At 31.1% G+C, this 24,524-nt stretch overlaps 1 protein-coding gene across 9 annotated transcripts in view; it reads right to left on the bottom strand.

Moving 5' to 3' along the window:
* Positions 1 to 1,155: 1,155 nt before the first annotated feature.
* LOC134711167 (uncharacterized) overlaps positions 1,156 to 24,524 on the bottom strand; it is a 431,307-nt gene continuing 407,938 nt past the window's right edge. For 8 of the 9 annotated variants that reach the window (XM_063571621.1, XM_063571624.1, XM_063571619.1 and 5 more), the window contains 15 exons: positions 23,386 to 23,550; positions 21,096 to 21,212; positions 20,404 to 20,540; positions 18,830 to 18,962; positions 13,080 to 13,196; positions 12,663 to 12,827; positions 10,168 to 10,284; positions 9,418 to 9,554; positions 7,859 to 7,991; positions 6,597 to 6,713; positions 4,179 to 4,406; positions 3,814 to 3,840; positions 2,745 to 2,972; positions 1,927 to 2,212; positions 1,156 to 1,282 (listed from right to left, as the gene is read on the bottom strand). In XM_063571621.1, coding sequence (XP_063427691.1) covers positions 1,941 to 2,212; positions 2,745 to 2,972; positions 3,814 to 3,840; positions 4,179 to 4,406; positions 6,597 to 6,713; positions 7,859 to 7,991; positions 9,418 to 9,554; positions 10,168 to 10,284; positions 12,663 to 12,827; positions 13,080 to 13,196; positions 18,830 to 18,962; positions 20,404 to 20,540; positions 21,096 to 21,212; positions 23,386 to 23,550 — 2,093 coding nt within the window. In that variant the 3' untranslated portion in view covers positions 1,156 to 1,282; positions 1,927 to 1,940. The remainder of the gene's footprint in view (positions 1,283 to 1,926; positions 2,213 to 2,744; positions 2,973 to 3,813; positions 3,841 to 4,178; positions 4,407 to 6,596; positions 6,714 to 7,858; positions 7,992 to 9,417; positions 9,555 to 10,167; positions 10,285 to 12,662; positions 12,828 to 13,079; positions 13,197 to 18,829; positions 18,963 to 20,403; positions 20,541 to 21,095; positions 21,213 to 23,385; positions 23,551 to 24,524) is intronic. The other variant, XM_063571625.1, reaches the window with a different exon arrangement.

A 24,524-nucleotide genomic window follows, 5' to 3' on the forward strand; every position in this document is an offset into this window, starting at 1 on the left:
ACATATCCAACGTTGTAAATGTAGCAGTATTCTAATTGTTAATAACTCGACCTCTTAAACTGTTTTGAGTTTGAACACATATTTCTTATTAATGTCAAGGACAATTTTTCAAAAAGCACCCATGTTTTCGTTTATAGAATAAAGGTGTGTGTGCTAATACAGACACCTCCAAGCAACACTATCCATACCCGCTGCCTTTGTATGCACCTGTCCTCAGCCAGGAGCCTTGTTGTTTAGTAGTTGTCGTTTGTTTGTTTGATGTACTAGGATTATAGTATTATAATACGCCAGACGCGCGTTTCGTCAACATGAGATTTATCATTTAGTTTTAATCAAATAAGTAATAAAGCCAAACAAGTACTAAATTGAAGAGCAATGAGGACCCAAAATTCCAAAATTCGTGTCACATACGTAGGTAATCTATGCTTTGGAAAATGAAAAAAATCCTTAGTTTTCCGAAATATTCAAAGTTTAATAAACATGTAATTTATATAAAAAAGACCATATAATTGATATTCATGTCAACACCAATGTGCTGACTACTTGGCTGATGAGACCCTCTTGATCTACACGTCCTCAAGCAGTGGCATTGACCCAGGTGTGTAAATATTATAGGAAAGTAATTTCTTCGAGTTTTGTTCAAATCTGATGTCAAGTAATTTCAAAACTGAGATTAATAGTTCTGAAAATCACCACTGTCCAAATTTAAAGGAGGTTTGAGCACTTACATTCACGTTTAATGCTGCCACAATCTTTGGTTGAAACAATCATTCCCATCTAGTGCTGTCATATTTGCTTTGTTACAGTATATTTTTTTGTCGCAATTCAGACCGTCGGATATTGCGTTTGAGTTGTTTTACATATTGCCAAGCCTGTATATATTTGTTTTAGCTACCTATACGGTATTGCTTGTATTCATAGTTGAAAACTTTATGTTGGTGTAAATAAAGTTCCTTGTATTCATATGCTTGTAGTTTGGCTTAAGTATGGTAGATAATTGTCTCATTGGCAAACACACCTCATCTCCTTGTTTTATATACTGAATATCAATCAACTGTAATAGTGTATCCATATCTTAAAGCTTGATGCATTACATATCTCAAGTATTTCGAAGTATTTTGTTGTTATCGTTATAAATGAATAAATATAGAAAAAAATATCTGTAATTTATTTTTATTAGATGATAATATATTCAAAGCTAAACTCAAAAGAATTGAAAGTTCACTCTGTTATTTAAGCACAATGCCTCTAATTATGTTAAGTCCCCACAATGATGTGAAATCTGCAAAGAAAAAAACATTCTTATTGTAAAAAGAAAATATATGAAGCGCTTATATATATAATTATTTTTTTCTGTATAGATGCAGTATTTTTTATAATGCATTTAGTTTCATTTAGGTATTGGTTCAAATCTTAAAATTCCTCGAAAGGTTTTTGAACGTTGAATAAAATTTGTTTTCCACCTGCAAATAAATAGATGCAAAACATTTGATATGACATTTAAAGATCCCTTTCTTTGTCTAACCTGCCGAATATTATATAAGTGCTCAATCGCAATACATAATGTTGCCTAATTGTCGACAGGATTGTACACGTATATTGAATTTCTTTATTGTTTTTTGTATATCCAGTATATGCATGAATTAACGGTAAGCGTATTAAATGAAGCGAATCAGGGTACCAATATAATATCGAAAAAAAGAACACAGTACTATTAAACAAATAATTTAAGGAATCATGTACACTAGTTCATAAATAAACTGCTCTATATTTTATACCTTTACATTACATTGTATGGGTAAATAGTTGTTTGAACAATTATTGCTGCATATTTTATTTAGATTTTTTTATGTTCCCTTTGTGTCCTTTTGGAATATAACCCCTCTTTTTTCCAAATTAATAGTCTTATCAAAATCTGATACATACTGTGTCATGCAGTCTTATTTGTTCTGCACTATGGCTTCAAAGCATTTGCAGACGTCATCCTCTATTTTTAGAGTGCCATCATTAAAGGTAAAAATAGCACATTCAGCCAGATTTCCTCCATTTGTAAGTACCATTTCTTGTGTTGAGGTCTTGATGATTGCCTGTGAATCTGACAGCTGCACCGTGTAAACACAGCTGGATCCTACTTTCGATTTATAAAAACATGAACCAGAGACTCTAACAGTCGCTTTGCATTCTACAATCTCTTCTCTTACAGAACAAGCAGCTGTTAAATAAATATAGAATATTACAGATATAAATATTTATAATAACCATTATCATAATAAGGTATCACCTTGGTTTAACTATTTGTGTCAAATAATATGTCTTTAAACTTGATTTTATAAGGACCTGTTTTATTTTGTATACGTCTTTGGTATAGTAGTTTTTGTTATGCATGTGTTAAAAAAACACGAAAAGTTGCAGATACCTTCAAAGCGAAAAATTAGTACGGTAATAATTGTGTTTTAGACAAATTAAACATTCTGTATTGAATTCTGTACTTGAGATACAAAAGTATATGAATTATTTATCCAAATATTTTCAATTTATTCAAATGTTTTAATATAAAGTTCGATAAAATAAATGAAAAGAAAACGCTTTGCATGCACATTTTTAGTTATGGTTTAAATTACTACTAAATAAGAATATCGGAGGATCATTTTGTCGTTTAATTCCCTAAAAAAGTAAACAGAACAATATAATGATTCTGTTATCACTAGCTCTTTGAAATGCAAGAATTCAAAATTAAAACCTACCACACATAGGTATCTGGCAATATTCCCAACGTGTTGTTGGATCATTTGTATAACACCATGGTTGTCCACTGTTGTCAGGATTTCTACAATAATTATGTTCTGTTTTGAAGCTGATGCTAAATGGGTGTTTATGTGGATATTGTCGTTTCCAATACTGACAGGTACGTCCAGTTTGTGTCAAACTTATTCGACCTTTGTATTCTTTACCCTTTGCAGATTTTCGACATTCTGAAATATGTATGAATAACATTGGAAATGGTTGAGGCAGCAGTACAACGACACAGCAAATAAAATGTAAAGATCAACAAACTTTATAAGGTTGTCTTCACCCATTAACCGTTTTCATTAAAAAAAAAAATTAACCGAAAATGGCATTACTCCGGGCATCATATTGCTGATGATATCTGTGTCTTTCCTTAAGCATTTTACTTTCGAGTAGGCCCTGTTTTTACAATTGACCGGGAGCTGATGTATATGGACAGGTTAACTACGGTCTATAACTTTCACATAACTGGCTGTTTCATAGCATGCTAATTAAAAAGAAGGATATGTGACAAGATTGCCAATAGGACAACTCTAAACCAGAGACCAAATGACGTTAGAGTTGTTAGGTCTTCAATAATGATCAACGCATATACCACACATCAAGCTATTAAAGTATGTACTCGTTAATTACGATTGTAAGAAATGTTATAACTGGGTGGTTAACAAACACATCTTTTTGAAGGATAAATCAGTTTTTAAATTATTTTTTCAAACACTGCATTCATTTTCTAGAAGTTGTTTTAGACGGTCAACGAATTAAATACACTCTTGCGTATTTCAAAGTACAAATACAACCAAGTTTTTGGTGGGGATTGTGTTGCTTTGTCTGTAGTTGTCTATGTTGTGTCTCCTATTATATGTCTGTTTGTCTTTTTCTTAACCATAGCGTTGTCAGTTTATTTTTGATCTATGATTTTGACTGTCCCTGTTGTATCTTTCGTCCCTCTTCTATGATTGTTCTTTTTTGTATTCTTTTTACCTCCATAATAATTATCCTCTCTTTTCTAAGAAAATAAATACTCACCATTTACATCCTCTGGATCTTCGGGTGCTTTAAATAAAAATTAAAAAATATACTGTATCTTAATTCTTATTCCAAATAATAATCCCAAACATTTATTTAAAATATACACAATAGAAACGTCGACCTTTTGATAACATGTTAATTTGTTGGTAATTGGGTGATTCTTTCACTTGTATAAATAGTTAAAGGTGGTAAAAATTGATATATTCAATTATCAGCTCATCCTAGCTTCCAAGACCATTACATTTGTATTACACCTTTACTCTACAAGGTATGAGATTAAACAAGAAAAAGTTAAACAGAACAATATAATGATTCTGATATCACTAGCTCTTTGAAATGCAAGAATTCCAAATTAAACCTACCACACATTGGTATCTGGCAATATTCCCAACGTCTTGTTGGATCATTTGTATAACACCATGGTTGTCCACTGTTGTCAGGATTTCTACAATAATTATGTTCTGTTTTGAAGCTGATGCTAAATGGGTGTTTATGTGGATATTGTCGTTCCCAATACTGACAGGTACGTCCAGTTTGTGTCAAACTTATTCGACCTTTGTATTCTGTACCCTTTGCAGTTTTTCGACATTCTGAAATATGTATGAATAACATTGGAAATGGTTGAGGCAGCAGTACAACGACATAGCAAATAAAATTTAAAGATCAACAAACTTTAAAGGTTGTCTTCACCAATTAACCGTTTTCATTAAAAACAAAATTAACCGAAAATGGCATTACTCCGGGCATCATATTGCTGATGATATCTGTGTCTTTCCTAAAGCATTTTAAATTCGAGTAGGCCCTGTTTTTACATTTGACCGGGAGCTGATGTATATGGACAGGTTAACTACGATCTATAACTTTCACATAACTGGCTATTTCATAGCATGCTAATTAAAAAGAGGATGTTCCCCATAAAATTAAGGTATTCCACACCAGAATACACACAACTGTCAAATAGATATTACTGCTTTACCTGTAAGCAGCCATACAACTTATCAGTTGACCATTTCAAAGATTAAAAGAAAATAACTATCTACTCAAGGAATAATAAAAAAATATGTATTTATACTGGGTCCCATCAATGATTTCTATAAAAATCATTAGTCTTATGAAGTGGATCTCAAACAGACATGCATTATATAGATCTAAACAGTTTTTTTTTCTTTTCAGGAAGGAGTTATCACAAATTGTTTGTGATACAAATTTATAAAATTCAACACTCAAATTTGAATAAAAAATGTTTTTGAGTTGTTTTTAAACAATGAAAAATCCAAGTAAAAGCAATTAATTAAAGATTTAATCAACATAAATCAAAATTAAACTACATTGGGAATTACTCATGGTATTCTATCTTAGGTGCACAAAAGGTGAATCTTCCTATACCAAATTAATCCTTGATTCTTCATAGTTTAATTTAGCCATAATAAAAAGGAGTATAGAACAGCAATACAATGTCATTAACAGTGCATAATGTTAAAAGTCTGTACCCATTTCAGGCGAAATTTTTACTGTTGAGATAGTGTCAAGACATATTTAAGACTGTCAAGAATGTGTCGAGACATATTCAGACATAATTTAGAATGTCAAAAATATGTCAAGACATATTCAGACATTATTAAGAATGTCAAAAATATGTCAAGACATATTTAGACATTATTAAGAATGTCAAGAATATGTCAAGACAGGTCGAGACAAATTTAAAACAGTCAAGAATTGGTCAACACTAATCAAGACACTTATCAGATGATACAGGAAGTGTCGGGAAATTATAAGACAATGTTCATACTTCCAAAATCAAGAACCTTATTAGACAAATTAATACTTTGTCAAGAATTTTTAAAATTATTCAGACAAATTAAGAATGTCGAGTAAAAATTCATGCAAATTCAGACAAAAACTGGTCTTTTCAGACTTTTTGACTTTTGTAGTGGTAGTAACTTAAAAACCTGGTACCCATGGTAACTATTTAAACAATAGCAATGCTATACAAAAATTCCCTTGCGTTTGATGATTATAATAAAAATAAAATATTTGACCATTATCATGATTATAATGTATTCAAATTATCTTTTTACTATTAGTTTTACACCATAGTCCTAATGTTTTTTTTGGCTTTTTATCCATTTCACGATTTTTTTTTGAAAAAAGTCGACAAAGATAATGTACTAATATATTGAAATGTGTTACACAATTTTCCATAAATATTTTATAACACTTTTTTTGCAACTCTTTCAGCATTCATATATACTGAAACTTGTTCTAAACAGAGACACACCATGTTTAATAAAAAATATACTGTAAATAAAAATGAAAACACGTTTAAAATGTCATTGGTCCGAAGAGCTTTTCTCGATTTACCTTTTTAGGAACGTTCAAAGCCTATATTTGAAAGCAAATGATGTATGAGATCCAAACAGTTCGAGACCTATAGAACTAAAAGAACATAAAAAAGGCCAAATTCATTTAAGGTCAACTTTGCCTGAAGAAGATCTCTGAAGACTGTTTTATTAGTACTGACATTGATTTTGTGTATGTTGTCATAAATAGAAATATAAAATTATATGCATTTCTATACAGTAATAAACGTAAATCTACGGTTCTTCATAATGTAGATAGTTATAGTTTGAGAGTGCACAAGCTCCTTATTTTCTTAAAGTTGTTTTGAACCATTTCACTAAATTACTTGAATGAGTATTAAATGATACTCAAGAAGTGTTGGAAACATGATTTATTTATTAGTTGTAATTTGCCTTGTTTACAAAAAAAATTATACTCACGTTTGACTTTCTTACAAGATTTAACTCCGTCGCCTTGGTATTTGCCTTTACAAACGCATTTTCCTTTTCTACACTTCGCTTTCTTATGACATTTGTTCTTGCACTTGGATGTCTGGGCTGCAATAATATATAAATATCTAAATAATCAACAACTGTATTTACTGATATTATCATGCACGGGGTGCAGATACATATAGGACTTATGGAATATACCTATTTATTGATCTTGCTTGAAAAACTTACAAATACAAACAATATTGATGGGTTGCTTCAAACAAGATCTCAATGTAGCACATAATGACATACATTGATATTGGAAAACAATTTATGACTTAATCCTTTTCGTCTAGTCCTTAGTCATCTTTTTAAAAACTACGAAACCCATAAGTTGAAAAAAGTAAGTAAATCAATAAGACTACTTTGTATTTTTGTAAAACTCAGCTATCATGTCTATACAAAGATTAAAGAAAGTAGTGTTATTGCTAAATATGATCAGAATGCATTATAATTCATAACAACATTTACATATACTTGGGTAACCAACAATTTCAGCTCTAATTTGTAAATGGAAAAAATATCGTTTTTCTATTTTGACGTCCTTATTACGTTTTGTAATCAGCACACTAAATATGTTTGACAAATGCGCACAAACTGCCTATTTATATTCTCATTATTTTCATTGTTATTTTAATACATTTTAGCAGCTTCCATTGACTTTTGTTATATATTGTTTACCAATCAACATGGGGAAACGGAAACAGCAAAACATTTTAAGGGTATTATTGTACGTTTTGACCTATTAAAACACTGTATTTGTTCTATTAGAATCGACATAATTCCGTCATGTTATGCTCTGTGCTCATTTTAACATGGGTAGGCCTTATATTTGACAATATTTTACACCTCTCTACTGCTAAGTGTGAAATATCGACAAATAAAATGCCTACCCATGTTAAAATGAGCATAGAGCATACCTTGAAATCATTATTCCTTAATTGATATGTATGCTTAAAGCTTCATTTAATTTTTTTATGCAATATTTTTTTATCATAAAGCCATTATTACTGGCCATCTTATTTACAAATTTCCAAAACTTTTTTTAAACGAATGACGTATGTAGTTTTTATCATTGAATGAGCGGAAATATTGAATTAACTTTTAACATCGCATTCGCTTATCTCAACTTGCATAATAAAAGTAACATCATTATTTAGTAAAAGGTGGTAAAGAGATAGGGGAAATATATACAAATGATCCAGTACCTGTATAAATAGAGATCCTCCATGGACCACCACATATCTGCTGTTTATTTCCTGAGCATGGCGTTTTGCAATCACTTTCTTTTCTTTTTTTGTTCTTTCGTAAAACATCACCACAAAAGCATTCGTTCCCATTCTATGAAAGTAATATAAGTTGTATCATAAGAAACACCTTTTGAATTCCATATGCTAATTAGATAAAAGGCAGTGCGAAAAAATCGTAAAAAAAGTAAAATACCAAACTCCAAAGAAAATTAAAAACGGAAATTCCTTTATCAAATGGTAAAATTAAAAGCTCATACACATCAAACGAATGGAAAACATCTGTCATATTCTTGACTTGGTACAGGCATTCTTATGTCGAAAATACTAGTTTAACCTGATATTATAGATTCCTTAACCTATCACTTATGTGACAGTCGATAGAATTCCATTATTTTGACATAATTATTTGCTTACGAAAGAGATATATAAATAAACTCATCATAGATACCAGGACTAAATTTTCTATATACGCCAGACGCGCGTTTCGTCTAAAAAAGACTCATCAGTGACACTCGAATCCAAAAAAGTTAAAAAGGCCAAATAACGTACGAAGTAGTAAATATGCACCCTTTTCATCTTATGATTAGATACAAATATTCAAATTTGAAGGCATGTACATTGTGACTCCGAAAGCGTTGAGATGTGGATCCTATTTATAAGCAAAACTCATCCGGCTTAAGATTGGTAATCCCCCTGGGACTAGTCCGAAATAGTTTGACATTTTTAACGGCTATTATATTATTTTTGCTTTGACGAATAACTGGGACGTCATAACGTCAAAGTAATTTTCTGTTCGCATTCGAAAGATAATTTATTTCTTCATGAAAACGTTTAGCTGATTCAGTTGTCAGACGTCAGTTAATTAATAAAAGAAATGTTTGTTCGAAACTCGGTAAATAAGACGTACCCGGATTTCCTGATAATATAAATCAAATGTTACGGAAAGTCGGGTCTGTCAAATTTACCGAGTTTGTTGAAAAAACATATTTTATCCTCTTCTAAAATGATTTCAACCATACGTTTAAAAAAGCAGAAGATAATCGTCAGGCCTTGGATGAAAATATAAAGTATTGTATCATTGCTTTAAGAAATTGTTAGAGATATTTTGCGCAAACAAACAAAGTAAAAGTAGGAATTTGTATATATCCAAATATTTCTAGTTCTAAATGAAACATATATAGTTAAATTGCATCTCAAAGTTGAGAGAGAAATTCCCTCTGATAGTCCCACCAAAAATGTCCTCAGTGTTGTGAAGTCGCAGTAAGGCGTCAAAGCAAAACAATAAAATAGCTTTCAAGACGTCATAATTTCTACACTACACTGGGACATAATTTATAAAGATTAACCAAAGGTTGCCTTAATCTAAAAAAAAAAAAAAGACGTTAACGAGTCCAAAACATTATATCATAAAACGAAAAGACCTTGTTTCTGTGTAAGGTGATATACATATGAAATACAATTAAACAACTACATTTTACAGATTCATGAACACAAGCTTCTAACTTTCATTGACCTACCTCAACACCTGCGTACTTGAATCCTTTTTTACCACAAAACTGTCGACATTTTTGAACTGTCATACTTTTGTCTGTCAGTACATCTTTGGGTAGTATTCTTTTGCTGTGATCCTGATAACAACCAATATATGCTGATTCTGTAACAAAATGGAATAAAAACTCTGCAGATTAAATATTTTTAAGATAATGTGGACTTAATTTCCTTTTATCTCTAAAAATCAACGTTTTACCACTTTTGTTAACCGTTAGCATACAAAGTCAAATTTAAAATTTTAGGTATATTCTAAAGGCAATGTTTGACTCCTAGAACTTGAAGATAAAACGTATGAATATATATAAAAATATAAGGAAAAACTCGCCTACTAACCGCACATTTAATATACAATGTCGCCATTCGGTCGCTTTTAACCAATGATAACACTAGAAATGTAAATGAGATAACAAACATATGCTTACTTTTCGTCATTAGGTCTATGTTAAATAATTGTCTCATTGGTGATCATACCGGCTCTTTTTATTTATATTTTTACGATAATCAATTATCTTCTGTTAGTTTAATGTTCGATTAATGATAAAATGATGCATATAACGTGTACAATATTTTCTAAACAATTCTATAGTAGAAGTACATTCAAATACAGCATGCATAAACATTCAATGATCCTGATTTGTCATATACATGTAATGTGGCTGATAGTGTTTCTACATTGGCATTAAAAGCATAAATTTATACAAAATAGAAATACGTACTCTTGGCTTTTTTACAAGATTTAATTCCGTCACCTTGGTATTTTGATTTACAGACACATTTTCCTTTTCTACAATTAGCTTTTTTATGACATTTATTCCTGCACTTTGGTGGTTTGCCTACAAAAAATATACAAAATAAAAATTAAAAAAAACAAATGCCAAGGAAATTTCAAAATCAAACGTTATACATTGAACTAATTGAATCAACTGTCATACAACTGACTTGATGTAGAATTTGAAACTAGCTAAAACTAATTGCTATGAGAACCATTTTTGCATAAATGTGACCGTGACCCTTAAATCATTTTCAATAGCCTCAAGTAGAAGAGGAATACACTGAAGGCTCCAAAAATACAAAAACACACGTGCATGTATCGAGTGTAAACGCCTTATAAAACCCAAGATAAGACTCAATTACCTCATCCCTTTTCAATATAACATTTCAACGTATTTTATTTGAGTAACACGACGGGACTCTCTGGTCCAGCACGATCAGCTAACATTTACGAAACACAAGGGAATACTCAGTGTTTTTATGAAGTTCGCTCTGTTCATAATTTAGTGCAGTTTTTGTGCTGTGTGTTTGGAAACATGTTTGTCTGTTTGGCGTCTTTCATTGTAAGCGAAAGCACTGTCAGTTAATCAAGTTTGAATCGAGAATATGGCCTATTTTAACCTTAAACAAAATATCTTCTTGTAAAAACATCGGTGCTTGTACATGTTGAAGAATACACATATACGACCTTTTTTTATTCGATTTAACATCCACTTGAATGGAAAAATCTTTTTTTTCAAAACTGGTCGATATGTTGGTCTTTCTGCCAATGTGTTGTCAGTTTCATCTGAAAATGAGAACTTGGAGTGTCCCTTTAGAATCTTCAGCCTCTTTTTAATTCTTCAATAATAAGTGCTAAAGATTATATACAGGAGTTTGACCAAAACTAATAATAGCTCTCAGTGTTGGCTTATATACACATGGAAAAAAAGTATTGCAACACCTTGATTTTTTAAAACTTAAAAAATCAGCCACTTATTTTTGATGGAGTATTATAAAATATTTGTAAAATAATATTGAAACTTAATTAATAATAACAATTGCATTAAAACGAACAAAAAAGGTATGAATTTTTTTTTTTATCTTACCAAAATTTTTATAGCAAAATGAAGTTATATTTGGACAAAAAAATGCATTTTACAACTTTTTCTGTAGTCGAACTTTACAATGTCAGACATTTGAAAATTGATCTTAAGATGATTGTTCACATCATGGTTGATCGTTATACGCCAAAGAATTAGAAATTTGTGCGCAGCCTCCATTCAAACGGATAACCGCATCTGAACGTCTTCTGATTCCTGCCATAAGTCAACTAATTTGTTGCTAAGGTAGCAGCAATCATTCTTGACGAAGGGTATTGTTTATTTCATGACGTGTTTGAACTGGGGTGTCATTTCGTGCACTTTACACCCAATAGTGTCCCATATATGCTCGATATAGTTCAAATTCGGGCAACGATCGACAAAGGAAGATAAACCGAATTTCATTGGAACAATGGATCTTCCTCAACGATACTAATTTCCGACTTTGGCGAGCTGAGCAATACTGGATACGGGCACCTGTGTGTGTGTTCGTATGCGAAGGTCCCCGAAATGGTCTTATCCACGATAACCAGTAGCGATAAGCCGATCTCGAACAGTTCTTGTTTAAAGGCTCCTGTATGGTCATCACTCTCTTTTTAGGATTGTATTGTTTGCAATGGGTTTCCTTCTGACCAACCTTCATTATGCTTGATTTTTCCTAGCAGATGTTATAGGGGGTCTTCTTGATTTCGGAAGGTCTTTAACATCGTTTTTTGCCTGATTTTTATTCCCAAAACGACTTATAGTGGAATGGTGATAACCAACAATACGTGCAATTGTAACAGCGACATACCTGTTTCTCTCATGCTGATTATCTGCCATCTTGCTGCAGTTATGAGTTGTGGATGACTAATTACAAGGTGTCAATCACATAACTTTATGAACTTGTTTATTTAAAGTGTTGAAAACAATTAGGACAAAAACATCTGTTTTATTGGTTATGAGTACAGTAGCTGCATGTGCAGGTAAGAAGTTATCGAGTCGATATTTATTGATTAAACTCAGGTGATATTTAAAAAATGTTAAACTTATTCTATTTCAACAAGTTTTATCACAAAAAAATAAACAGTGTTTTTTTTTTTTTTGAATTTCAATTTGGTGTTGCAATACTTTTTCCGTGTTTATATATACAACTTCAAAAGAAAAAAAATCACATTATACCGTTTAATTAAGAAACAAAACACAGACAGTGGTGCTCAGTAGGATTCTTACAAAACTGCCAAGAAATATTACAGATCACCTAACATAAAAAGACATACCAAAGGAAATATCATACGTTTCCTTTGGCCCAAATGATAAAATATCCAATTTTGAAAGTGATTTAAAGAATTTCATCTTTTTTCGGGAAAATGTTTTACCTTTTGCTTTCTGACAGCACCAGCAAGTCCTACAGCCTGGATAGCTTTTATTTCTGCCTTTTGTGAACTTCCGTCCATGTCTTTCACATATCGATTTTTCTCCATATAGTTTAATTGACAATTTGTTTGCCAGTGTATAATGATAGCATTTCCATTTTCTTGAAGCTGAAAAAAACCTCGCTTCTTGAAATATGTTTTTCTTTATAATATGTGGTATAAATAACGTTTGCCGGAGTTTTTTTTGGGTATTTCTATAGTTGAAGTTAATTGAATAACAATAACAGTTAAAGAAAAAACATATAAGGCTTGTGATTTGTCAAATATTGTGTAAGGGATGATTGTTGTGTTTGTATTACGGTTTTCTTACATTGACATTGACATTTAAGTGTAAACTGTGTACAAAATAAAACTACATACGTGTGGCTTTTTTACAAGATCGAACTCCGTCACCTTGGTATTTGCCTTTACAGACGCATTTTCCTTTTATACATCTGGCGTTCTTATGACATTTACTCCTGCACTTGGAAGTCTGAACTGCAAAACGGTATACAGAATGATTGTAACTACGTTGCTGATATAGTTAGTATCTTATATATGTTTATCGTAAATTGTAATTGTCTACTAAAAATCGAAATTTCTCGATCAATAAGTCAGTCCGCATGATCACTGGAATAAAGATAACATGTTAAGTAGGAGGCTGTTATACGCCAAAGCATTAGAAATTTGTGCGCAGCCTCCATTCAAACGGATAACCGTATCTTAACATCTTCTGATTCCTGCCATAAGTCGACTAATTTGTTGCTAAGGTAGCAGCAATCATTGTTGACGAAGGGTATTGTTTATTACATGACGTGTTTGAACTGGGGTGTCATTTCGTGCACTTTACACCCAATAGTGTCCCATATATGCTCGATATAGTTCAAATTCGGGCTACGATCGACCAAGGAAGATAAACCGAATTTCATTGGAACAATGGATCTTCCTCAACGATACTAATTTCCGACTTTGGCGAGCTGAGCAATATTGGATACGGGCACCTGTGTGTCTGTTCGTAGGCAAAGGTCCCCGAAATGGTCTTATCCACGATATTTAGTAGCGATGAGCCGATCTCGAACAGTTCTTTTTTAAAGGCTCCTGTATGGTCATTACTCTCTTTTTAGGATTGTATTGTTTGCAATGGGTTTCCTTCTGACCAACCTTCATTATGCTTGATTTTCCCTAGCAGATGTTATAGGGGGTCTTCTTGATTTCGGAAGGTCTTTAACATCGTTTTTTGCCTGATTTTTATTCCCAAAACGACTTATAGTGGAATGGTGATAACCAACAATACGTGCAATTGTCACAGCGACATACCTGTTTCTCTCATGCTGATTATCTGCCATCTTGCTGCAGTTATGAGTTGTGGATGACCAATTACAAGGTGTCAATCACATAACTATATGAACTTGTTTATTTAAAGTGTTGAAAACAATGAGGACAAAAACATCTGTTTTATTGGTTATGAGTACAGTAGCTGCATGTGCAGGTAAGAACTTATCGAGTCGATATTTATTGATTAAACTCAGGTGATATTTAAAAAATGTTAAACTTATTCTATTTCAACAAATTTTATCACAAAAAAATAAACAGTGTTTTTTTTTTTTGAATTTCAATTTGGTGTTGCAATACTTTTTCCATTTGTATATATACAACTTCAAAAGAAAAAAAAATCACATTATACCGTTTAATTAAGAAACAAAACACAGACAGTGGTGCTCAGTAGGATTCTTACAAAATTGTCAAGTAATATTACAGATCACCTAACATAAAAAGACATACCAAAGGAAATATCATACGTTTCCTTTGGCCCAAATGATAAAATATCCAATTTTGAAAGTGATTTAAAGAATTTCATCTTTTTTCGGGAAAATGTTTTACCTTTTGCTTTCTGACAGCACCAGCAAGTCCTACAGCCTGGATAGCTTTTATTTCTGCCTTTTGTGAACTTCCGTCCATGTCTTTCACATGTCGATTTTTCTCCATATAGTTTAATTGCCAATTTGTTTGCCAGTGTATAATGATAGCATTTCCATTTTCTTGAAGCTGAAGAAAATTTCCCGTTTCTTGAAATATTGATTTTTTATAATACATTAGCAAAGTATGGTTAAGTTGGTGTTTATAACTGATGACATTCCAATACAGATATATTGCATATTTTTTATAATTTTCTTATTCCAGGCACCGTAGCCGTATTTGTGCAACTTTTTGAATTTAGGATTCTCAATGCTTTTCAACTATATACTTTTTAACTTCTTTTATCTGAGCGTCACTGACGAGTCTTAAAAAACCCGTGTCTGGCGTACACTTCAAAAGTCAAAAAGTCTGTTAAGACCAGTTTTTGTCTTGATTTGCATGAACTTTTACTCGACATTCTCCAAAAGTATGAATTGTTTCTTAATTTTTCTTGACAAATTCTCATTTATATCAAAATTGTATGAAATTTACTCGAGATATTCTCGACATTCTGAATATGGTCTTAAAAGTTCTTCACAAATTCTTGACATTTGAATACTGTCTTGAAATTTCACGACATATTCTCGACATTCTTATTTTTTCTCAGTATGGCTTGACATATTCTGAATATTTTCAATTGTGTTTTTAATTTATTTGACAGTTCTGAGTTTAGCAAATTATGACCAATATTCATGATATAACTTTAATCTTTATTTCTCTTTACATAATATACTGTTGTTTGTAGTTACACTTTTTTCATCAAATATGAAACTTAGGCATGTAAAATAATTGAAAAAAATATTTTTACAAATGCAATTATGGCTATGAAATCTAATGTATAAGATTATTTAAATAAGGGTGTGTTGATATAAAACAGTTTAATTGTGAGTTTTTAAAATAATACAAATTGTGATCCTAAATCTTATTTATTAAATGATTAAAACCAATCATACTGTAGACATATTTCATTCTACAATATTCAATGTTAATATGGTAACTAATTATTGTACAAAAATGTGGTTTATATAAATAGCAAATAATGATGATGTACAAATCATTCATTTAACAGATGAAATATTTGTGTAATGTCATCTGTTGTAATATATATTAAGTATTACACATGGACAGGATGTACCCCATAACATTAAGGTATTCCACACCAGAATACACACAACTGTCAAATAGATATTACTGCTTTACCTGTAAGCAGCCATACAACTTATCAGTTGACCATTTTAAAGACTAAAAGAAAATAATTATCTACACCTGGAATAATAAAAAAATATATATTTATACTGGGTCCCATCAATGATTTCTATAAAATCATTAGTCTTATGAAGTGGATCTCAAACAGACATGCATTACATAGATCTAAACATTTTTTTTTCTTTTCAGGAAGGAGTTATCACAAATTGTTTTTGATAAAAAATTATAAAATTCAACACTCAAACTGAATAAAAAATGTTTTTGGGTTGTTTTTAAACATTGAAAAATCCAAGTAAATCAAAATTAAACTACATGGGGGATTATTCAGAGTATTCTATCTTAGGTGCACAAAAAGGGGAATCTTCCTATACCAAATTAATCCTTGATTCTTCAAAGTTTAATTTACCCATAATAAAAAGGAGTATAGAACAGCAATAGAATGTTATTAACAGTGCAGAATAAGTCTGTACCCATTTCAGGCGAAATTTATACTGTTGAGATAGTGTCAAGACATATCTAAGACTGTCAAGAATGTGTCGAGACATATTCAGACATAATTTATAATGTCAAGATTATGTCAAGACATATTCAGATATTATTAAGAATGTCAAGAATATGTCAAGACATATTTAGACATTATTAAGAATGTCAAGAATATGTCAAGACAGGTCGAGAATTGGTCAACACTAATCAAGACACTTATCAGATGATACAGGAAGTGTCTGGAAATTTTAAGACAATGTTCATACTACCAAAATCAAGAACCTTATTAGACAAATTAATACTTTGTCAAGAGTTTTTAAAATTATTCAGACAAATTAAGAATGTCGAGTAAAAATTCATGCAAATTCAGACAAAAACTGGTCTTTTCAGACTTTTTGACTTTTATAGTGGTAGTAACTTAAAAACCTGGTACCCATGGTAACTATTTAAACAATAGCAATGCTATACAAAAATTCCCTTGCGTTTGATGATTATAATAATAATAAAATATTTGACCATTATCATGATTATAATGTATTCAAATTATCTTTTTAATATTAGTTTTACACCATAGTCCTAATGGTTTTTTGGCTTTTTATCCATTTCACGATTTTTTTTTTAAAAATGTCGACAAAGATAATGTACTAGTATATTGAAATGTGTTACACAATTTTCCATAAATACTTTATAACACTTTTTTGCAATTCTTTCAGCATTCATCATGTTCATATATACTGAAACTTGTTCTAAACAGAGACACACCATGTTTAATAAAAAATATACTGTAAATAAAAATGAAAACACGTTTAAAATGTCATTGGTCCGAAGAGCTTTCTCGATTTACCTTTTTAGGAACGTTCAAAGCCGAATATTTGAAAGCAAATGATGTATGAGACCCAAACAGTTCGAGACCTATATAACTAAAAGGACATAAAAAAGGCCAAATCCATTAAAGGTCAACTTTACCTGAAGAAGATCGCTGAAGATTGTTTTATTAGTACTGACATTGATTTTGTGTATGTTGTCATAAATAGAAATATAAAATTATATGTATTTCTATACAGTAATAAACGAAAATCTACGATTCTTCATACTGTAGATAGTTATAGTTTGAGAGTGCACAAGGTCCTTATTTTCTCAAAGTTGTTTTGAACCATTTCACTAAATTACTTGAATGAGTATTAAATGATACTCAAGAAGTGTTGGAAACATGATTTATGTATATGTTGTAATTTGCCTTGTTTACAAAAAATAAAAAATGATACTCACGTTTGACTTTCTTACAAGATTTTCTACACTTCGCTTTCTTATGACATTTGTTCCTGCACTTGGATGTCTGGGCTGCAATAATATATAAATATCTAAATAATCAACAACTGTATTTACTGATATTATCATGCACGGGGTGCAGATACATATAGGACTTATGGAATATACCTATTTATTGATCTTGCTTGAAAAACTTACAAATACAAACAATATTGATGGGTTGCTTCAAACAAGATCTCAATGTAGCACATAATGACATAAATTGATATTGGAAAACAATTTATGACTAAATCCTTTTCGTCTAGTCCTTAGTCATCTTTTTAAAAACTACTAAACCCATAAGTTGAAAAAAGTAAGTAAATCAATAAGACTACTTTGTATTTTTGTAGAACTCAGCTATCATGTCTATACAAAGATTAAAGAAAGGAGTGTTATTGCTAAAAATGATCAGAATGCATTATAATTCATAACAACATTTACATATACTTGGGTAACCAACAATTTCAGCTCTAATTTGTAAATGGAAAAAATATCGTTTTTCTATTTTGACGTCCTTATTAGGTTTTGTAATCAGCACACTAAATATGTTTGACAAATGCGCACAAACTGCCTATTTATATTCTCATTATTTTCATTGTTATTTTAATACATTTTAGCAGCTTCCATTGACTTTTGTTATATATTGTTTACCAATCAACATGGGGAAACGGAAACAGCAAAACATTTTAAGGGTATTATTGTACGTTTTGACCTATTAAAACACTGTATTTGTTCTATTTGAATCGACATAATTCCGTCATGTTATGCTCTGTGCTCATTTTAACATGGGTAGGCCTTATATTTGACAATATTTTACACCTCTCTACTGCTCAGTGTGAAATATCGACAAATAAAATGCCTACCCATGTTAAAATGAGCATAGAGCATACCTTGAAATCATTATTCCTTAATTGATATATATGCTTAAAGCTTCATTTAATTTTTTTATGCAATATATTTTTATCATAAAGCCATTATTACTGGCCATCTTATTTACAAATTTCTAAAACTTTTTTTAAACGAATGACGTATGTAGTTTTTATCATTGAATGAGCGGAGATATTGAATGAACTTGGAACATCGCATTCGCTTATCTCAACTTGCATAATAAAAGTAACATCATTATTTAGTAAAAGGTGGTAAAGAGGTAGGGGAAATATATACAAATGATCCGGTACCTGTATAAATAGAGATCCTCCATGGACCACCACATATCTGCTGTTTATTTCCTGAGCATGGCGTTTTGCAATCACTTTCTTTTCTTTTTTTGTTCTTTCGTAAAACATCACCACAAAAGCATTCGTTCCCATTCTATGAAAGTAATATAACTTGTATCATAAGAAACACCTTTTGAATTCCATATGCTAATTAGATAAAAGGCAGTGCGAAAAAATCGTAAAAAAAGTAAAATACCAAACTCCAAAGAAAATTAAAAACGGAAATTCCTTTATCAAATGGTAAAATTAAAAGCTCATACACATCAAACGAATGGAAAACATCTGTCATATTCTTGACTTGGTACAGGCATTCTTATGTCGAAAATACTAGTTTAACCTGGTATTATAGATTCCTTAACCTATCACTTATGTGACAGTCGATATAATTCCATTATATTGACATACTTATTTGCTTACGAAAGAGATATATAAATAAACTCATCATAGATACCAGGACTAAATTTTGTATATACGCCAGACGCGCGTTTCGTCTACAAAAGACTCATCAGTGACACTCGAATCCAAAAAAGTTAAAAAGGCCAAATAAAGTACGAGGTAGTAAATATGCACCTTTTCCATCTTATGATAAGATACGAATATTCAAATTTGAAGGCATGTACATTGCGACTCCGAAAGCGTTGTGATGTGGATCTTATTTATAAGCAACACTCATCCGGCTTAAGATTGGCAATCCCCCTGGGACTAGTCCGAATAATTTTGACGTCTTGAAAGGCTATTATATTATTTATGCTTTGACGAATAACTGGGACGTCATAACGTCAAAGTAATTTTCTGTCCGAATTCGAAAGATAATTTACTTCTTCATGAAAACGTTTAGCTGATTCAGTTGTCAGACGTCAGTTAATTAATAAAAGAATTGTTTGTTCGAAACTCGGTAAATAAGACGTACCCGAATTTCCTGATAATATAAATCAAATGTTACGGAAAGTCGGGTCTGTCAAATTTACCGAGTTTGTTGAAAAAACATATTTTATTCTCTTCTAAAATGATTTCAACCAAACGTTTAAAAAAAAGCAGAAGATAATCGTCCGGCCTGGTTAAAAATATAACGTATTGTATCATTGCTTTAAGAAATTGTTAGAGATATTTTGCGCAAACAAACAAAGTAAAAGTAGGAATTTGTATATATCCAAACATTTCTAGTTCTTAATGAAACTTATATACTATTAGTTAAATTGCATCTCAAAGTTGAGAGAGAAATTCCCTCTGATAGTCCCACCAAAAATGTCATGTCCTCAGTGTTATGAAGTCGCAGTAAGGCGTCAAAGCAAAACAATAAAATAGCTTTCAAGAGGTCATAATTTCTACACTACACTGGGACATAATGTTCAAAGATTAACCAAAGGTTGCCTTAATCTAAAAAAAAAAGAAGTTAACGAGTCCAAAACATTATATAATAAAACGAAAAGACCTTGTTTCTGTGTAAGGTGATATACATATGAAATACAATTTAACAACTAAGTACCGTATTTCACAGATTCATGAACACAAGCTTCTAACTTTCGTTGACTTACCTCAACACCTGCGTACTTGAATCCTTTTTTACCACAAAACTGTCGACATTTTTGAACTGTCATTCTTTTGTATGTCAGTACATCTTTGGGTAGTATTCTTTTGCTGTGATCCTGATAACAACCAAAATATGCTGATTCTGTAACAAAATGGAATAAAAATCCTGCAGATTAAATATTTTTAAGTTAATGTGTACTTAATTTCCTTTTATCTTTGAAAATCAACGTTTTACCACTTTTGTTAACCGTCAGCATACAAAATCAAATTTAAAAGGAATAGGTATATTCTAAAGGCAATGTTTGACTCCTAGAACTTGTAGATAAAAAGTATAAATATATATAAAAATATCAGAAAAACACGCCTACTAACCGCACATTTAATATACAATGTCGCCATTCTGTCGCTTTTAACCAATGATAACACTAGAATTGTCTCATTGGTGATCATACCGGCTCTTTTTATTTATATTTTTACGATAATCAATTATCTTTTGTTAGTTTAATGTTCGATTAATGATAAAATGATGCATATAACGTGCACAATATTTTCTAAACATTGCTATATAAGAAGTACATTCAAATACAGCATGCATAAACATTCAATGATCCTGATTTGTCATATACATGTAATGTGGCTGATAGTGTTTCTACATTGGCATTAAAAGCATAAATTTATACAAACTAGAAATACGTACTCTTGGCTTTTTTACAAGATTTAACTCCGTCACCTTGGTATTTTGATTTACAGACACATTTTCCTTTTCTACAATTAGCTTTTTTATGACATTTATTCCTGCACTTTGGTGGTTTGCCTACAAAAAATATACAAAATAAAAATTAAAAAAAACAAATGCCAAGGAAATTTCAAAATAAAACGTTATACATTGAACTAATTGAATCAACTGTCATACAACTGACTTGATGTAGAATTTGAAACTAGCTAAAACTAGTTGCTATGAGAACCATTTTTGCAAAAATGTGACCGTGATCCTTTGATTATTTTCAATAGCCTCAAGTAGAAGAGGGGTACACTGAAGGCTCCAAAAATACAAAAACACACGTGCATGTATCGATTCTATACGCCTTAGAAAACCCAAGATAAGACTCAATTACCTCATCCCTTTTCAATATAACATTTCAACGTATTTTATTTGAGTAACACGAAGATACTATCTGGTCCAGCAGGATCAACTAACATTTACGAAACACAAGGGAATACTCAGTGTTTTTATGAAGTTCGCTCTGAAATAAGGACCTTGTGCACTCTCTGTTCCACCTGAATGGAAAAATCTTTTCTTTCAAAACTGGTCGATATGTTGGTCTTTTTGGCGTTTTTTTTTTTATTTCTGCCAATGTGTTGTCAGTTTCATTTGAAAATGAGAACTTGGAGTGTCCCTTTAGAATCTTCAGCCTCTTTTTAAATCTTCAATAATAAGTGCTAAAGAGTATATACAGGAGTTTGACCAAAACTAATAATAGCTCTCAGTGTTGGCTTATATACACATGGAAAAAAGTATTGCAACGCCTTGATTTTTTAAAACTTAAAAAATCAGCCTCTTATTTTTGATGGAGTAATATAAAATATTTGTAAAATAATATTGAAACTTAATTAATAATAACAATGGCATTAAAACGAACAAAAAATGTATGAAATTTTTTTTTTATCTCACCAAAATTTTTATAGCAAAATGAAGTGTTATTTGGACAAAAAAAATGCATTTTACAACTTTTTCTGTAGTCGAACTGTACAATGTCAGACATTTCAAAATTAATCTTAAGATGATTGTTCACATCATGGTTGATCATTATACGCCAAAGAATTAGAAATATGTGCACAGCCTCCTTTCAAACGGATAACCGCATCTTAACGTCTTCTGATTCCTGCCATAAGTCGACTAATTTGTTGCTAAGGTAGCAGAAATCTTAACGAAGGGTATCGTTTATTTCATGACGGGTTTGAACTGGGGTGTCATTTCGTGCCCTTTACACCCAAAAGTGTCCCATATATGCTCGATATAGTTCAAATTCGGGCTACGACCGACCAAGGAAGATAAACCGAATTTCATTGGAAATATGGATCTTCCTTAACGATACTAATTTCCGACTTTGGCGAGCTGAGCAATATTGGATACAGGCACCTGTGTGTCTGTTCGTAGGCAAAGGTCCCCGAAATGGTCTTATAGCACGATAACCAGTAGCGATGAGCCGATCTCGAACAGTTCTTCTGTAAAGGCTCCTGTATGGTCATCACTCTCCTTTAAGGATTATATTGTTTGCAATGGGTTTCCTTCTGACCAACCTTTATTATGCTTTATTTTCCCTAGCAGATGTTATAGGGGTCTTCTTGATTTCGGAAGGTCTTTAACATCGTTTTTTGCCTGATTTTTATTCCCAAAACGACTTATAGTGGAATGGTGATAACCAACAATACGTGCAATTGTCACAGCGACATACCTGTTTCTCTCATGCTGATTATCTGCAATCTTGCTGCAGTTATGAGTTGTGGATGGACAATTACAAGGCGCAATCACATAACTTTATAAACTTTTTTATTTAAAGTGTTAACAATGAGGACAAAAACATCTGTTTTGTTGTTTATGAGTACAGTAGCTGCATGTGCAGATAAGAACTTATCGAGTCGATATGTATTGATTAAACTCAGGTTATATTATAAAAATGTTAAACTAGTTCTATTTCAACAAATTATATCACAAGAAAATAAATAGTGTTTTTTTTAATTTGAATTTCAATTTGGTGTTGCAATACTTTTTCTATGTGTATATGTACAACTTCAAAAGAAAAAAATCACATTATACCGTTTAAATAAAAAACTCAGTAGGATTCTTTTAAAAAGGCCAGTAAATTACAGATCACCTAACATAAAAAGACATACCAAAGGAAATACCATAAGTTTCCTTTGGCCCAAATGATAAAATATCCATAGTGATTTAAAGAATTGCATCTTTTTTCGGGAAAATGTTTTACCTTTTGCTTTCTGACAGCACCAGCAAGTCCTACAGCCTGGATAGCTTTTATTTTTGCCTTTTGTGAACTTCCGTCCATGTCTTTCACATATCGATTTTTCTCCATATAGTTTAATTGCCAATTTGTTTGCCAGTGTATAATGATAGCATTTCCATTTTCTTGAAGCTGAAGAAAATTTGCCGTTTCTTGAAATATTGATTCTTTATAATACATTGGCAAAGTATGGTTAAGTTGGTGTTTATAACTGATGACATTCCCATACAGATATATTGCATATTTTTTTATAATTTTCTTATTCCAGGCACCGTAGCCGTATTTGGCGCAACTTTTTAGAATTTAGGATTCTCAATGCTTTTCAACTATATACTTTTTAACTTTTTTGATCTGAGCGTCACTGACGAGTCTTACAAAACCCGTGTCTGGCGTACACTTCAAAAGTCAAAAAGTCTGTAAAGACCAGTTTTTGTCTTGATTTGCATGAACTTTTACTCGACATTCTCCAAAAGTATGAATTGTGTCTTAATTTTTCTTGACAAATTCTCATTTATATCAAAATTGTATGAAATTTACTCTAGATATTCTCGACCTTCTGAATATGGTCTTAAAAGATCTTGACAAATTCTTGACATTTCGATACTGTCTTGAAATTTCACGACATATTCTCGACATTCTTATTTTTTCTCAGTATGGCTTGACATATTCTGAATATTTTCAATTGTGTTTTAAATTTACTTGACAGTTCTGAGTTTAGCAAATTATGACCAATATTCATGATATAACTTTAATCTTTATTTCTCTTTACATAATATACTGTTGTATGTAGTTACACTTCTTACAACAAATATGAAACTTAGGCATGTAAAATAATTGAAAATTTGGGTGTCTAAATATTTTTACAAATGCAATTATGGCTATGAAATCTACTGTATAAAATAATTTAAATGTGGGTGTGTTGATATAAAACAGTTCAATTGTGGGTTTTTAAAATAATACAAATTTTGATCCTAAATCTTATTAATTAAATGATTAAAACCAATCATACTGCAGATATATTTCATTCTACATTCATAATATTCAATATTAATATGGTAAATAATTATTGTACAAAAATGTGGTTTATATAAATAGCAAATTATGAT

Source organism: Mytilus trossulus, chromosome 3, assembly GCF_036588685.1.
Source record: "Mytilus trossulus isolate FHL-02 chromosome 3, PNRI_Mtr1.1.1.hap1, whole genome shotgun sequence".
NCBI lineage: Eukaryota > Metazoa > Mollusca > Bivalvia > Mytilida > Mytilidae > Mytilus > Mytilus trossulus.